General features: G+C 42.9%; 1 protein-coding gene across 2 annotated transcripts in view; it reads left to right on the forward strand.

Moving 5' to 3' along the window:
- LOC139914361 (glucosidase 2 subunit beta-like) overlaps positions 1-15,302 on the forward strand; it is a 125,332-nt gene that overhangs the window by 10,306 nt on the left and 99,724 nt on the right. For both annotated transcript variants that reach the window (XM_071902661.2, XM_071902668.2), the window contains exons 6-8: positions 314-443; positions 7,391-7,457; positions 11,496-11,574. In XM_071902661.2, the coding sequence (XP_071758762.1) occupies positions 314-443; positions 7,391-7,457; positions 11,496-11,574 (276 nt within the window). The remainder of the gene's footprint in view (positions 1-313; positions 444-7,390; positions 7,458-11,495; positions 11,575-15,302) is intronic.

Consider the following 15,302-nt stretch of genomic DNA (forward strand, 5'->3'; position numbering starts at 1 on the left):
ATGTTTTAGAACTTTAAAATTGTTTAAAGAAAAGTGATTTGGTTAAAAATAATAGATGTCAGGGCAGGATTTATCATGAAAGGTTTTCACCTATATTGTACTTGATTCATGGACCAAAGATTACCTAGAGCACTAAAACGCCTTATTCAGAAATCCATTTTGGACGAAACTCTCTTTTTTTCTCTTTTTTTTTTCTCGATGAACTATTCAGCTCTAATCCCAACTGTGAAGTGCTTTGTATAAAAGTGTCCACCAATTGGCATGTGTTTGCCATGTTATGTTGATCTTCAGCCTTGTGTTCGTCTCTGTTTAGGCCCAGCTCAGAGACCTTCAGCAGGTAGCGGAGGACCTCCAGGTCAAATTAGAGGAACACAGGAGGAGGAAGCATGAGGCTGACCGACTCAAAGAGCAAACCCTGAAGGCACGGGAAGCAGGCGACAGCGGTAAGTGTCACGCCACCTCTAATATGCCGTGATGCGGTTAGAATGTCTATTCTGTGCAGTTTACCCAATCCGCAGGATCCCAATAGTTTGCAGATACGTAAGGTCGGTGCTGCAGCTACCACAGGGCAGGATCGTGCAACAGCTTCCATTTCATTTCACTTGAGTCCCACATTGGATGAAAGTGAATTGACCCCAGCGCCTCGGGCCAGATGGTCAGGATGACAAATGGTGGGGCGGCAGAAACAGCCGGAAGAGTTAAATGCGTGCGCCTATGTCGTGGAAATAAATGGACTAGGAGAGGAGTGCTGAGCAACAGCGTATTGCAGTCCCACAGCTCTCCTTTTACATTTTTCAAACCTTGAGTGACAAGTTTGCTTGTGACTCACAGGAAAATTCCCTTATCATACCAAGCACAAGCTGGCCAGGCATTTAACTGATGTTCAGACTGGCGTTGTTGAATGTACAGATAGTTGTGGGGCTGGATAGGAAATAGGCTCACTCAGTTTTGCACTGAAGCCCCTAAGGATTCATATTCCAGATTCATTAAATGTGTGTGTGTGTGGGGGGCAGGGGACAGGGTTGGCTAGGGTTAAAGCAAAGTTTTGGATATTTAAATTAGATCAGAATCAGCCCTCCTGTTTGGCTTGCATAATTAATAGATGTGTCACAAAGTGGGTTTGTGTGAAGGAGAGAGAAACAGAGAGAGAGAGAAACAGAGAGAGAGAGAGAAACAGAGAGAGAGAGAGAGAGAGAGAACCAAAAGGGGGACCAAATGAATTTGTCATTTCATTTGTCAAACATTCCCATTCTTAATCACACACCCAAACACACACACCTAACACATACTACACTGATCAGAAACCATCGTGCAAACTTGGTATTTTTTATTTTTTTTCAAACATATTTAGCTTTAGCAGCTCTTTCAAACATGCCGTCTGTCGCTTGCTTGTCAATAAACCAAACAGCTAGCAAACAGCATAAAACAACACAGTTCATCAGATAATACCTCAGGTCTTCAAGTTAGTCTACTTTTTTCATACTTTGCTCTCAATTTTCACACATCCCTCTGCAACGACCGGAGGTGTTCCTGATTGATTTGCCGCCTAGTGCCAAACTGGCCCCGCAAGTAAAAGTTTTTTATTTTATTTAGTTATTTGACTTTGGTGGCTCCGCTGAGTGTCCATCCATCACGCTCCCCACAGTGCCAGCTGACCTTTGCTGGGTGCTTTTTAATGACACGTTAATGACACACGTGTGGGCGTCACTGGTCCCCCGTGTTCCTTGGCGCGCCGTCCGTTTGTTCCATTACTGCTCATCTTCAGGGCGTAACAACCATCAATTTTCGTTTCCGCGGTAATGTTGGCATGTCTCGCCCATGTTAGCTAGCCATCAAGGCTTCTTTATGTATTTCTAATGACTGTGTGTGTGTTAGAGGAAGAAAATGTGTGCGTTCATGTGGCAGTAAATGTGCATGAGTTTGTGTCGCACAGTTTGATGGCAGCCTCTGTGTGTATTGCAGAAGGTGAAGGTAGGTTTCAGTGGCTTGGGGGCTAATGCACCTATCCAGCCTTTCTGCCCGCCCGCAACCTGTGACATTACATGTTGATTAATACTTGAATCACGGCGAATAAGCACCATTAATCTGCCAACACTATAACTCAACAACACTTTATGGCTCCCCTGTGGGCCTTTAGTGTTATTGTTTGGTGCGGCAAGCTGATAAGGCTTTCGTGTGCATTTTGATTTCATTCCCGGAGTTTAAATGCACAGAGTGACGGGGGGACTGACCAAGGGAACTCGTGATCAAGGAGGTGTGCGTTCTCAATCTGAAACTTTTAAGTTTGATGGAATTTTTAATGTGATCTGGCTAATGCATGGCCCTGAGCTCGTTTTCTTAATTTTTTTTCACAAGAGCAACCTAAGCAGTTCTGAATCTGCTGCCTCTTGGCAATCCTGTATTTTCTGGTTAGGTGATAGGCTACAATTAGTAATTACACTGAACACTATACAGCTCTAAACAGCATTGTAGCATCTAGGCTAACTATTGTTGGTTTTACATTGTACATTTACATTCTTGGCAATTAGCTGACAGAGCAACTTCAATGTGTGCAACAGTAGAATAATCTTCAGTTCCTAGATCACTATCATTGCAAGCAACCAGCAGGAAGGAGTAGAAGGGTTAGAGCCCTGGCAATATTCCTGTGAATGAATTAACATGTAAGAGAGAAGTTAAAGGAAAATAAATAAAAAATAAGAGCTAAGGAGAGAGGAAGAAGAGATCTTTTTTTTTGTTATAAGAGCAATTTAGAGCAAGAAAAGAAGGGAGATGTGGCAGAGGCAATATGATTCAGTAGGGGGGTGACGAGGTACGTGACGCATGTTGTTGGAGAAGCATGGAAGATTGCATTGGTATTTATTTTGAGACATACGGCAAGGCTTCGTAGAAAGCTCTTCAGAGATGTATAAACATGCTCTTATAGTAATGGCTCCAAGTGCCGCCTCTGGAAAGCATCATGGATCTCATCTCCGCAAAGCTCCACGAAACCCAAAGAAGATTATTAAGTAAATGGTCACAATTTTCTCCAAGTCATCATCACCCTTGAACGTCTTATAATTCATACGTCATATAAGTCATAACCTGCCAATTGCATGCCAAACTTAGCTTCGGGAAACTTAAAGATGTAATTCTGTTGTTTGGTGTCAGGTTAGGACACCAACAGTCAAAAAGCCATTTTACCCCTTCTTGGAACGTTTACCGTTACACTTGTAAATGCTTCTCTTCTTCTGCAAACTACATTATTTGCTGGGCCTTTAAAACAATTCCTTAAAAATAACCATTAAACTCTAGAGGACCCATGAGGACGAATATTGAGTTATCCCAATTAAAAATCAGAACATCTCAACAAAGAGACAATGTTTTCTCACGGACCACCTCTTGTCTTCCCTTTTACGACCAGTCAATAGCCCATGTCAATATGGGAATGAAAAGCCGGAAGAACTAGCAGCTGAGCCTGCAAAGTAGAACTTAACAGAGTCTTCCCCTTTGATTACTACTGCTGTTGCTCAAGCTTGTCTCCGGGGCTTCATACGCAGTTATTGGGGATTTTTAAAGGGCCGTGTTATTGATGCCCTCGAAGGAAATTACAGTACAGTTTCTCATGGAGCAGTGCCTTTGGTACAGTAAAACAAAGTATTGCAGGACTTCGTGTTTTTTTCAAACCTTTTAACATGTATGTTTGTTTCAGGATTCTGAACAAGTGCCACATCTTGCTAATCTCAATCTATTTTAACTGGTCAAATTAAGTATTGGGGAGTCACAGGTCTTTCAAAATGTGGCACCTCGACTCAATCCAACCCATAACGCACAACAGATGTTTATAGTACGAGATGTTATCAGAACGATATATAAGAACATCACACATTCTTCTCACAGACTGCCAAGTGATGGACTCGGTATTCACAGGTCCTGCAGTTTTTCCAAGGCATGCTGGGAGATTTGGAGTAAATCCTCATTGAATAACAAAGGCTTCCCTGTTCCCTGTTCCTCCCCGTTAGTCGGAGAGGACACTGATCGCGAAGGCTTGTTTTTCTTAATGCCAGCCATGATAAGCTGTGGGTTCACATCGAGGTTTCTTTCCCCTTCTCTAATGATGTTTGTTTGATTTCATCCCCTCATAGAGACATATTTTACTTGCGTTTACTCTGTCTTTGAACGTTAATGGTGCATCCCAGTATGCAAAGCTACGCAGGGCTTGGAGTTCACCCACAGTTTGAGGGGTTTCCTTGAGTTCACCAGTAATCCAGCGGCTGACCTGATTTCACTGGCGGACCGTCTTGCAAACCATCTCCTGGCTACCCATGTTTTCCAAAGGTGCATGAGTGCATTCAGAAGCCCCATGTCATATCTTAAGTGGATTGAGATGGCAGGATGCCTCAGCAGTCGAACCAATTTAGTTTACCATCATAATTCCACACTATATGCACAACTTTGCACAATGAATCCTGTGAGTTTATCATTGAAGACCTGCAGAAAAGACCTGGGTCAAATATTCTTCATGTTTTTTTTTTTTTAGCTTACTTAGGTGTCAGATGCAGTTAACCAGAAAAGGAAGGTATTTGAAAGTCAATTTAGTGCACTATTCTGTGATTGACAACTTACCTGACACTGGGTCGCATTCATAAAATTCACTGGCAGGGTTAGCATGAAGTAATGGGCTGAGAGCTTTCTTGTTCATAAATGTGAATTGCGGGATCAGTTTTACCATTCCACTCCACTCGACTCCCTTTTGAACTTTTGCATGCGCCGTTAGCAATTCTTAAGTTCTCAAGTAAAGAAAAAAAAATCTCAAGTAAAGAATTGCTGTTTTTTGTGAAATTTTCACAGCATATATTAACAGCCATAATGGCCTTTGGAAGATGCCATATACAAGGGGTTGTCAAAATATACAAACTTAGACAACTCAGAAAGCTGCCTTATATCCTAAAAAACTCTATGTAAACCTATGTCAGTGGCACAATTGTTCCTAAAGGCAATACATTGCATCTACACAGTCCTATACAAGATGCCATATATACAGAACCACTTAAATGGGTTAAAATAGACTTTTATAAGATAGAAGACATGCTTCAAGTTGTGTCTGATGTTTGAGATTTTCTTGTATGGCTGTTAATATATGTTGTGAAAAGGACATTTTGCAAAAAAAAAACCTCTATTTAACAGCTATATTTACTGTAATGATTCCACTGAATATTTTTATATGATTTTTGTATTCTGAACACCTTGATACTAAACTATTGCTTTTTCTTTTTTTCCCGGAGTGACAATTTACGCTTCTATTTTGAGAGCAAAATCTCGGCACTTCCGGTTATTAAAACCAGCTCCTGACATGGCAGGCTTGGCATAGCTCACACAGGTGTTAATAATCAGGGTGGCTGTTGAATATGTAACACTTAATTAACATGTTGATTTTCATTGGCTGACATCATGACTGTCGCTGAGAGTAAGGCAGCAGTAATGTGGCTCCGTCACGGTAATCACAGCCCTGGTAAATTTATGAATAACTTCAAATTACTTAGCCACAGATTTCGTGCACCGCAGTGCTCTTGTTGTTGAGTTTTATGAATATGGCTCACGATCTGAATCATCCCGATGCAGTAAACCCCAGCTGTCTGATGCTCTGTGCAGGTTAAAGCACTTCTTTACAGATTCTATTCGACCAAGATCTTCTACAGTGTCTCCTTTTCTCAGTAAAGTAATGCAACACTTCAGACCTGTAACCTTTTCATCCATTTTCATCTCAAAACCTTCTTTCCGCAGAAAGAGGTAATTTCCTGCCTGGAAATATTGCTCATAGTGTATATAAGAGAGGAAAATGTGTGCTTTGTTAGCCTCAGAGTACAGAGCCCACAATAACAAAGAAGGCTCTGTATGGATAACATGGTCTGTAGCCCAGGCATAGATCCACGGTCTCCTGCTGATATGTTCCATTTTCTCTGTTCTCTTTGTGCCTCTGTTACGAGCGCGCTGTGCTATCGCCAGGGTAACGTGGGGTGGATGAGTGATGGCGTCCATTAGTAAACATAGCCAGCTATATGTGCCATCGGCCTGGAGAGCCAATGTCTTGAACCTCCTCCCTCTCTCCCTCTTTTTTTTTTTTCCCCTCCCTCCTACTCTCTCCTGACTTATTTTCCACATTCTTCCCCACTCTTCCTCTACTTTACTCTCTCCCACAATCACCCCCCCCCTCCCTTCCCTGCCTCCCCGTCACCATATATCCTCCTTACTGCTGTTTTTCATAGCTACAGCTCTGCAGTAGAGGGAGGGATGAGACCGTTTCTCTCCCTCCTTCCTGCGCTCATTTTGTGAGACGGAGAGAGTACGGATGGGTTGAGAATGTCAAGCATTAGGGTGGGAATAGAATGCCGTTCAAACAAAGAAAAGGCCACTGACATGACAGATGCTCTGTGTATTGCGGAGGAATATTAGCAAATCTTGTTTTTCCCCCGGTTGGGTAGAGTCAACGCCGGGGTGAAGAGTCTGGCTTCTCCATAAGCGCCTGCTGCTTCCTATCACATTGTGGTCGACGAGATGCGGTCCACAGTCTTGCATCTTTTTAAACTTAAAGCCGACACGCAAAAAACATAGCACGGCTTTATAAATATGAATTTAATTCAGGTTTCATTTCGGCAAGGCTGAATTTATAAACAGGGATTTTTTTTTTTACATCACTACAGCACACACTCTGCACAGCCGCTCTACTGTATGTTGGAAAAAAATGCTAATTTCACAATTAGCTTTTCTGTAATTAGTACGGAAAGGTAATTGCGGCGGATGTGCAATTAGCATTATGTAAAGTGCTTTTCCCTAGTCTTAGGGGCCAATCAGTTTGCCCCTTTAGATTCTCGGCTCTGCTGATGATGTGGGAGACGCTTAGTACTGAACATAAGAGAGCTTCCTCTCCCTCCCACTCCACCAAATGTGATTCAAAAAAATGAATCGGTGGGGATCACGTGCTCGTTGGAAAGGGGGTTGAGGAAGTTTTTGCGTCTCCTTTTCATCCGCCTGTGAATATGAATGGAAAAGAGGGAAATCACTGTCATACCAGCCGTTGCAGCACAAAGCTTCCTGATTGCATTCTGGACCCTGACATGCTTTTTTTTCCTACAGGGAAACCAAATGTTCTTGCACAGCATGACTGACTCATCGCCTGATTGCCCAAGAACCTCCATCCTCTCCCCCGCTCCCTACATCCTTAAACTCAACTCTGCTCTGTCCTTTTCTCTCTCCCTGCTATCCAAACCTGCCTGTAATGAAAAAATAATACCTCTTTCTGTTACCATGGCTCATTTTTGATGCATCACAATGCTTGTAACATAAACTGCTGGATTGGTATTTCAATTAGGTAATTCTGCAGTAACCTGAATATGATTTTGTTTTCTGTACATAGGTCACAGACGTCAGAACAGCACAGTAACCAGCATTTTCCAAATACTCGACAGCAATAAAGATGGCAGGTAAATCACACACACTTCGCTGTTTTGTTGTTTTTCATATTTTTACTTGATATGGTCCTTTTTTATGCTGAGCCATATGACTGTAGGAACTATGAAACTCCTCCAGAACCTCAAAAATGCGTAGACGTATCAGTGCAGCAACGGTCTACCAAACATGCAATGTGCAGAATGTATTTTATCAATGATATAGAAGTCAAATTTTCTCTGATGATGTTGTTTTAATACTTCAGCTACTCATATAAACAGAGCTGACAAAAGTTATTAGATGATGGGGATAATTATAGGGTTCCACTGATTTGGGTTTTGAAGGCCGGTGCTGATATTTTTAGACTGAAGCAGTGTTTCCCCCAGACTTTTACTCTTGTCAGGGTGGAAAAGCCTCCGAGGCAGCATTTATATAAAGAAAGACAAGAAATTCTAAAGAAATTATTTAAGGTGGGTTTGCAGAAAGACCCACAGTACCTACTCATTGGTAGGGAAACTCTGGGTTACGATAAGACTTTAAATGAAGAGTAAATTTACCAAAAACATAATTGATCAAGTGAATGAATAAGTAAAATGTGCAAAGAAAATACAATTTCATTACAAATTTTGCCAACACAAACAACATCCGATATCTAATAAAAGGACAATATCCTCCAGACAAATTGGCAAACTGATATATCAGTCTAACCCCAGATAATAATGCAAATGACTTTTAATAAACACAAAGGCAGCTCTATGTAAATAATGCCTTAAGGAATGACTTCATGTCTGTCAATCTGGATTAGGAGAGTGACAGTCTTTAAAAAATATCCTGATGTGAGATGGGGCTACGAATTCAAATCACTTCTAAGTCTCAAGGTGTTCAAAGGAAATCCAGCTAATCCAACAAATAGAAAGATCCAGATCAAGCTCAAGATGACAATAATGACTGATATATTTTTCTCGTACCACAAGATAAATGGCTGATTCATGAGTAACTAGCTCACATTAATATGCATATCGACCCTGCTCACTGGTCCCACCCTAACTTCTGATGCAGTGAAGTGTCATCAGTCTTAGTTGAGTCATCCCCCGAAACTGCTCCGCCTCGGATCGTTTGTTCTCCAGCCAACATCAAAAAGCAATCCATCGCCTTGTTTGCATTGTATAATCTGAAAGTCCCATCAGGGCCTGCTTGTCACCCTCCCCCCGTCCCCCGGCTTCCCCCCCACCCAGCAGAGTTGACTAACTTGCTGCCGTGAGCAGTGTTTAACCTCTGCCAGCGTTATGGAGAATGGCACCCATTTTGCTTTTCCAGCGAGATATTTAAATTCGCTGGCGGCTTGCAGAAAAACAGAGCTCTCGATATATATCCGACGAGCCTATCCCCCTTCACCGTCTCTCCCCCCCGGCTGCCATCGCACCGCCCCGCCCCCGCTTTCCTCGCCTACCCACACCCCTCCTGAAAGGAATCAATACTGCTTAAGCTAACTGGGCATATTCTCCCGGAAAGGAAGTTGGGCCGGGCATAGTAAACCGAAAACGCTATAAAACATATGGCCGCATCCAGGAGGAAGTGCTTGTGCAGCGCTTTTCCAGGGAGCGCCGTGTGCCCACTAATGCATTCCTGAGCCTGGATGTGTACCATTATTCAGCCCTGCTGCCCCCCCCACGCCCCCCAGTCCCTCCCCGCCCCTGCCTCCATCCATCCCCTCCAACCACTCCATCCCAAGCGGTATCTATCCATGGGCTGCGCTTAAACAAACACATTACTAAGCTAAAATATCTGCAAGTGCCGCTTATTTTTATACAGCCGTTGTTTCAGTCAATCAGTCATTGGGATTCGGGGGGCCGGCTATCTTGAGGCAGGACATGTATTGATGTTCATTTGAATACGGCGGGAGGCGGAGGCTCTGTATATGTATGCTACATCACCATTTTTCCTGTAAAGCGCTGTGGCTCACATACCCAAGTGTCAAGCTTGATTTAGTCGGCGTTATGATAAATGCAAAGTCCAAAGTCATTGGTATACCTGATGCTTGCACATTCCCAGGCGACGTGCTGACTCGGAATCGGATTAACATGCACATTGCAGACTCTTTATCTCGTAAAAACGGCTCCTGGCTTTGTCCCTAATGACACTTAGCAAAACACTACCCCATTCTTAATCCACTGGATAGGAATTGCTAATTATCTTTAATGCAGATTCACTGATAGCTGTTCTCTCATTTATAAGCTAATCTCGTTTTTTTGTGTCTGTTTAGCCTATTATCATTAATAATTGCTCATAATTTTCCTGTGAACTTTTGAATCCCCTCTGAAATACATATTTGAAGACAGAAAAGAATAATATGTCAGAAGCCGACATGCTGCTGATTATCATGATAATTACATTTTTCATGCAAATGTTCCCTCTGCAGAAATGCTATTGTTTTGGGGGATTTGCGGGGTAGCGGGTTTAAAAAGTGAGGTCACACGTACATCAGCATAGGTTGAGTAGATAAAGGTTCACCTGAAAAGTCTCTTTCTGCCATTTTGTTCTACAGGACATGGAGGAAAAAAATACGGCCCCCTACACATTGGTCATTAGTGTATTTGGATTTCGGACTGCTCGGCATTACTGTGTCCCAAACCTTCCCAAGCACCACACACACACACGCACACACACACACACACACACACACACACACACACACACACACACACACACACACACACACACACACACACACACACACACACACAAGTGCCTCCTCTGTGCCAGCTGGCAGGCAGTTGGCAGCCCAGTGCAGGATTAACTGGTACCAGTATGCTGGCCTATAAATAGAGTCTACCAACTGCTTCAGGAAATGAACCATGATGGAGCCTCCCAAAGGCCCACGAACAGGTTGTGCTTTTCATCCCCTCCTCTCTGTCAGGATGTGCGTGTGCGTGTGTGTTCTCTAATGTTTAGTACTGTCTGTGTCAGTGCAGTGCGACGCAGGTGTGCGATGCATAGCAGCTGATTTTTGGTTGCCATGGTGTGTAAATGGATGTACAGTATAGTTTTGTGTTTTGTAGCTGTCCTTTTCTCTTTTTAAGAGTTGTTAAACTATGTGTGTGCGTTCCTGCAGTTTCCCCCCCCCCACACACACACTGTTATTGAAGCAGCCTTCTCTAGCCCCCTGTGTGATTGGGGCCAGGACCGTTTTTTCTTCACACGAGATTGCTGGAGCCGCTGTTCTACACCCTCTGTGCAGCCTCACAATGCAGAGACCCATCGTATTTCTCCAGCAGTTACCCTGAGCATTGATCCTCTGTAGTGGAACGAGCCGTTCGCTTTGTATGTTTGCCTGCCCATCCGCTTTTGATGGGCTCCTAGGATTGATCCTGGCTATGCAGTCATTATCTCAGCTCAGTAGTGTCAGTTTAGGTGGAACCTCTGGAAAAAAGACACCAGCGGGGAAGAATAGCCGATAAAGGGATCTAAGTGTTCTTGGGTAACGGCTCTCTGCGTGTGCGATTGTGTTGTGTGTGTGTGTTTGTGTGTGTGTATACGTTGATGGTCGTTGACTGCGTTTGCCACTCAGAGTGAGATAGGCTAAAAGGGATGAGAATGTGAGTGTGTAAAGGACTTGATGAACTGAGTGACTCCTCTGGTGGTTCAGTGGAGTAGGGAGCAAACCAGCAACATGGGTGCCGCTCACGACCGTTGTCAGGTGGCGTGACAATAAAGTTGAAATGAATCGAATTGTGCTCTCCCACACATCTTTCCTGTCACTCTCCAGTATATGCTATCTAATAAAGCAGAGATGTCATAAAAAGAAATACCGAACATCATCTAATTCAAGGGCAAGCTTGTTCATAATACTTACAAACACAAGACTTGTGGGCTTGAGACTGGGAGAGAAAAAAAACTGGACCTTTCCTCCTCTTCTTTGCTCATTTCTTCACAGTCATTTTCATTTCTAATAATTCTCCCATCTCCCTCTAAATTCCTTCCTTCATTCCTTTGCGCCTTCTCTTTTGTTTAACCATATCATTGTGCTAAATCTCTTTAACGCCGCTGCCATCTGTGTCTTCTGAACACCACAGCATAACAGTGGATGAAGTCCAGGCCAAAGTGGCATTCGTCCAGGATGAGGAGCGGGCTCTGTCTGACGACGAAGCGGTGGTGAGTTGTCCTACATTCATGCAACTACAACGCTGTCACTTCCTCTACCGTGTACATCCATCAGTGGTTCCCAAAGTGGGGTCCGGGGACCACCAGGGGTCCTTGAGAGGGTTTCAGGGCGTCCCCAGCAAAATGACAACTAATTTCAGTGCCATTTTTATTTAATTTGCCAAAACGAGAATGCAGTGTGCAGGTTTTCCTCCCAGCCAAACACTTCACCAGGTGATTTCACAGGTTACCACACTGTAAACCAGACAGGAGGAACTAGGCTAATTAGTGAAATCAGTTGCTGTGGTGTTTGGTTGGAATGAAAACCTGCAGGCTCTTGGGTCACGATTGAAAACCACAGGTATAGACAATTATGGAATTCTCAACTAAATCAGATCTAAGAGCAAAAAATCCTCACAGACTGAGGTCCCTGGGACAAAACCTTGGCGCCAATGGATCTCCATAGCCTAACTGGTTTCTATGTGGGGATCCTTGACTTGAAAACGTTTGGGAAGCCCTGCCTTGTCTGGACCTCCACTGAACATTTCACTAAAAACTAGGGACAGGGGTAAAAAAAAGGGTCTGTGTGAATACTGTAATTATGAATCTCTTGTCCCAAAATCAATTCCAAAAGATGAGCTTCTCATGTTTTATTTGAGCTTAATTACCGTAGCTTGGTGACAGGGGTCAAAGGACCTGTCACTGCCAAATTGGGGGGGGGGGGGGGGGTGCATGATGTTACTTAATATAATGTTACTGATCATCTTTTTTACTTTTTCTCAAGAAATGATAGAAATACCTGTGACCTGAATTAACATCTCCACACTCAAAATTGTTAGCTTGAACCCTTTTCAGAACCTCTTGCATGTCTTCAGAGGATCAGTTGTAGAGTTTAAATTTGACTTTTTTTTTTCCATACAGTGAATTGCTTTATATTGAATTGTATGATTAATATTGAGACACAATGGACTCCATTTAGGCAATTACCAGACCCACCTATCCAGATCAACTTCCAGTGAGTGCAACAGAGGAAGAAGGTTAAATTCCTAGATTGCTGACATTATAAGCAACCCATAGTAAAAAGAGCAACAGATAGTTCCCAGACAATAGATGTGACAGATGTTCCTGTTTCCCTAGAATGAAAATGTGTGATAATGATATGATGAGGATGACAAATGCTAGGTAAAGAAGAGCCAGGCAGAAAGGGTAGAAAAGTGTTTTAAGGACACTAACGGTGACCTTCATGCTGGCAAGAGCTCCTGCTTCCACTCGGGTCGAGCCTTCTCCTAGTCTTGAATCCAAATCAGATCTTGAGGCGCCTGGTGATTCCCAGCCTTACTAAAACGAGTGAGCAACCAGTTACTGTGCCTACTGCATTCAAATGTAATGTTACACTACATCATGCCCATTAATCTAGCTTAAGACGTGATGTTATACGTAACTGTTCTTTTATGCAGAAGTTTATTTTGCGACAAGCAATCACAAAAAAAGGAGTTCTGGGGTGTGAAGGCTCACTAGTAAATGCCAGGGGTAGATCTCTAGTAAATTTATCTAGGCTTGTGTGGATCAGACTTAAAATGCCAAACAGCCAAAGCTGATTTCTTACATTTACATCTACCTTGCCTTCTCTGTGATTTTGTATCTTGCTTGGCTCCGCTGTCATTTTCTCCACTCGGAAAACGGGGTCCTTTCCACATTCATTTGAATTCAGAACTGGACGAGCGCAGTTTCCCCAACAGTGATTTTCCTTCAAGCTGCAATGTGTGAGAATGTGGCTGTCTGTTCCACTTTAAACTGTTGAGCCTCCCTCCTACCAGGCAGCAGATATCAAAATCTCCGGCTGTAAACAAAATGGCTGGAGCTCAATTTTTCTCTTCCTCTCCACATTCCTTTTTCGACTATAAACGGCAATTGGTATGCGCGATCACACACACAAAACAAGGTCTGTTAGGGCCTCCTGGTGCAGGGCAAGGAAAGTTCAGATTCTCAGAGAAGGTTGTCACATCTTTGAGAATTGGGTCTGTTGACAGAGATGCACAAATTCAAGTTTGTCTATATTTTTAGAGTAGAAGTGTCCTCTAGTCTGGTCAGGGGCGGACGTGTGTCATTAAATTAGCTATGTGTAAAGCATTGGCTTACTAATTTTACCTGCTGTGACATGTCATACCAGTCTAGTCATGGGGTTGTTTTGATGTTGTGGTATTAGTATATAATGGAAAACACCAAAGCACCAAAGCTTACACTGCAACCAACATGAAAGGCTCATGGATGGGAAAAAAATCAGTGCTCATTTGTTATTTCTGCTGGCTAACAGGGAGGCATTCCTAATGAATTCAAATGCATCTGAAGAGAGTGACTGAATATGAATATGCATGAATATGAAAATGTGTACTTATCTGTAATCAAAACAAAAGGTGATCAAGCTGGGCAAATTAAGCATGGTGCCATTGACAGTAGTTAGCAGGCAATTTACATTAGAACAGACAAGCGTTAGCAGCTTAACATCAATGTCCAAGGGCAGCAACAGTGGCACAATACAAGTAGGTGTTTCTGTGTATGGGGGGTTTAGATAAAGTATTTTGTTTTATATTTGTCCAATAACATTTAGTTCCTCTTCAACTCTTCTCGCCCCCTGGGCATTTCCTCAGCACAAAGACATTTCCTTGTCGGCTTGACATTGCAATTCTGTTGCTGTACAGCCGGTGCGTACCCTAAATATGTCGGGCTCCCTTCAGGTGGATAGATAAATACCACAATGGTGGCGATAACAAAATAACAGGCTCTTCGTGCTGTTCTCTATTTTATAATCTGCGGAGGGAAAGGAAAAGAAAGAGGAGTTTTTTCCTCATCAGTGCTCAGTTGTGTAATGTCTGAAGACCTTGATTACTTTTCTTCCGATGGGGCCATATATTTTTTTTGCACGCTTATTCAATTTGTGTCATTTTCACACCTTTTTTTTTATTAGTTCCCCCCCCCCTCTTTTTCCTTTCTCTTAAGAAGCTTTGGGCTCCACAGAAAATTCAGTTTCCACTTCAGCGGTCCAGATAATTCAAGAACAGAGAGGATTTTCAGGAGAACAATTTGATGATCAAAGGAGGCACTCCACTCTGTAGGGGAAGGGACATTTTGAAGCGGGGTTCCCTCAGTATTCTATCATTATGTTATGGTCCTCCATTCCAGCAGAAACCATTATTAATGTAGACTCAAGCACTCATATTCAAAAGGTAATCATTGGTATCGAGGAGCAATTTGCTGTCACGGTCATTGAAGAATAGTACCATTCATATTGAATTGTCTCCCATTTCAATACACGTTAAACATAGGACAGATAAACCCTTCTCAACAGATATCATTTGAGTACTCAATCTTACCATTTGCACTAAATCAGCACATAGCAACATATTATTAATACACCAATTGCTGGAGGACTGTCCTCTCTTTCCAGTTACCCTTGTTGTTTCAATTTGGCATCAAGCACAGGACAGTACATTCTCAGAGGCGCTGATGTGTGACCAAGCTTGGACAGAAGCTGTGTGCTGGTGAACAGAGCTGGAGGAAATTGCCTTCTCCCTAGCAATAGGCATTTGTGCAGAGGTGAATTTCACTTATCCATCTACTACCCACCCGCCCCCCTTCAAAACCCCTAACTCACTCTAGCAGAAATGGAGAGAGACTGAATGTGGAATACGTTTTTTCTACCGAACTGGAGAGTGAAAGAAATCCCCTGATGAAAAAAAAGA

This window comes from Centroberyx gerrardi, chromosome 23 (genome assembly GCF_048128805.1).
Source record: "Centroberyx gerrardi isolate f3 chromosome 23, fCenGer3.hap1.cur.20231027, whole genome shotgun sequence".
Taxonomy (NCBI): domain Eukaryota; kingdom Metazoa; phylum Chordata; class Actinopteri; order Beryciformes; family Berycidae; genus Centroberyx; species Centroberyx gerrardi.